The following is a 2,581-nucleotide window of genomic DNA, read 5'->3' as shown; positions in this document are numbered from 1 at the left end:
TGCATTTGCAGGGGACTATTTTCAACAGCGGAATAAACCACATTTGGTGCTCCAGCGAGTATTTGTGGCGGAAGGACGGTGTGTAAAAATAAACCTGTGTGTGTGGTAATGAAGGAACAATAAAGGCGCTCTGTGGCACAGAGGAATAAGATGCACACAATGCTTGTTAGAAGGATACATTCAGTGTTGGTTTTGGTCTTTTCATGGGATTTGTTGACAACAGGAAAACTCAAAAACAAGACTTCTGCTTTAAATACAGGATGAAATGGGGAAATAATTAATGAAGGAATATAAACTTTGTCCCTGTGGTTTTCCAGGAAATTCCCTTTTGGGTGAAATAGTGAAGAATCTTTCCAAGATGGCCGTCCCAGACCCGAAACAGAGACTGAAATTTATGATGCTGTCAGCGGTGAGCTAGTTAACAATACAATTACTGTTATTTTTTTTTATTTTTTTTACAGAGCCAGGCTAGCTGTTGCCCCTGTTTCTAGTCTTTATGTTAAGCTGAGCTCATCTCCTGGCTGTAACTCTATATTTAACACACAGACACGAGAGTGGTATCTGTCTTCTCATGCAAATCTCGACAAGAAAGGAAGTAAGATTATTTCTTTTAAAGTGTGTATGTGTGTCTGTTTAACAGCATGACACTACTGTAGCTGCTCTCCAGGCCAGCTTGAATGTGTTCAATGGAAAACAGCCGCCGTATGCCTCCTGCCAAATATTTGAACTGTACCGGGATGAAAACGGGTAACACACACACACATACACACACACACACACACACTGTAGACACTCACTCAAACATTATACTGACACACAGTCTCCATGTGATATTGAGGAGCTCAAACCTGAAAGAAAGGAAAGAGATCTGCTAAATATAATAAATGGACGAGACCTCGGTTGTGTTGAATTTCAAAATAAGATTCAGCTGAGTCAGAAATACAAACATGTATAAAGCAGTTTGTTTAAAATGTATACTATAAGGCTCCAGATAATGTGTTAATAATATTGTTAAAGTTGTGACATTTAACTGACTCTCTCTCTTTCTGTGTCCATCCAGCTCTGCTTCGGTGTCGCTGTTTTACCGGAATGACAGCACAGTGGAGCCGTACCCTCTGCAGCTACCAGGCTGCTCCCTCGACTGCCCCCTAAATGAGTTTGTGAAGATTACAAAGTCCTCGATTTCAGAAGACAGGAAGAAGGAGTGTCAGGTTCCTTCAGAAGGGAGAGATACAGGTGAACTTTTCAAACACACACTCACTAAAAAAGACTGATAAAATTAATTGTTCCACCACTGATCCTTTATTTTGTCTTTCCGTCTTCAGAAGTGATCATCAGCCTGGCGGTGTCCGGCTGTCTGCTCCTTCTCCTCATCGCCCTCCTCCTCGGCGTTATTTGCTGGCAGAAGGAGCCAATGAGCAACCGGGGATACCACCACGTGATTAACCAGGAAGTCGGAGAGGAATCCTGACAGAAGCACCAACTCCTGCTGCGGAGATCTACAAACCTCGCTGAGTCTTGGGACAGCAGCGATGACGATGAACTGTAAAACTCCTGAGAGACCTGTTTGATGTTCAGTTCTGGACCCACAATGAGTAGATTTTATTTTTTATTTTCAAACAGCGAGTTTTTATCCAAAATGACCCGTTCCTGTCGGGTCAGAGGGAAAAAGTTAAGATTTTTAAGACTCTTTTAAAACCAGTTTCATCATCATTTACATGAGTAGTGATGAGTGAGACATTGTTAAAGGGACCAGGACTGATTTCTACATTAGCTGATCTCTAATCAGCCAAATGAGTTTATAATTTCAACAAATATGACCCAGATCTCTGCTCGGAAAGACACTGTGTTTGTTGTTCAGTCTGGGTTTGTTTAACGCTGCGTTTTGTGACTTGAACGGCTGCAGAAAAGTTTGGAAAGACAAACATAGTTGTGATTTTAAATAATATAATTATGGTCTGGAAACATGATGGGGAAATGATGAGTTGTTGGTTATCTCATTTCAAATTCTTTAACAGACAAATTCTTATTTTTTAGTGTTTTGCATAATGTCTTTCCCCCTTGGACTTTTCTTAAAAACATGTAGCACAAAAAAAACTTTATCTTAATTATCTAAGAATGTTTCGGTTCTAAATCTCAGCGCAAACTGTTTCTGTTTCCTTCATGTAACAAGATCAGTTTGTGTACAGTATGTGTGTGTCGGCTCATCTGTGTTCTCGTGTGTGTGTGTGTCGACTCTGAGGCCTAATGACCGAGATGCCTTAAATATTTATATAATAATGAGATTTTTTGTTCTGACGTAACCCGTAACATGTATTTTTGTAGGATTCAAAATTCTTTTGATTTTAACTTCTTCAAGCATGTGCGTTTGATTTATCAGCAGCAGGATGGGGTTGAGCCGGACCGCGAGCATCCAGCACCTAATATCCTCTAGCAAGACACTTAAGCACCAGCTGACCTTTGACCTTTTCACCTCTTGTAGAGGGAAAACAAGTGAAATAGATGACTTTCTTTGTTTGGTGTGTCACAAGAATCAGATCAGTTTACTGTGGATGTCTGGGAACTGGAAATCTTTACACTT

The 2,581-nt window shown here is 40.4% G+C and overlaps 1 protein-coding gene across 1 annotated transcript; it reads left to right on the top strand.

The window, feature by feature from the left end:
* Positions 1 to 324: 324 nt before the first annotated feature.
* LOC118339859 (lysosomal acid phosphatase-like) lies at positions 325 to 2,097 on the top strand (the record flags this gene model as incomplete). The annotated part of the gene is given in 4 exon segments (XM_035677651.1): positions 325 to 409; positions 641 to 747; positions 1,061 to 1,236; positions 1,326 to 2,097. Coding segments are annotated over 4 exon segments (514 nt in total), but the record flags the coding sequence as incomplete, so codon positions are not given.
* Positions 2,098 to 2,581: the final 484 nt, after the last annotated feature.

This window comes from Morone saxatilis, unplaced genomic scaffold, assembly GCF_004916995.1.
Source record: "Morone saxatilis isolate NCDOM2014 unplaced genomic scaffold, NCSU_SB_2.0 Contig6, whole genome shotgun sequence".
Classification (NCBI taxonomy): domain Eukaryota; kingdom Metazoa; phylum Chordata; class Actinopteri; family Moronidae; genus Morone; species Morone saxatilis.
This window is presented reverse-complemented; position numbering and strand designations above follow the sequence as displayed.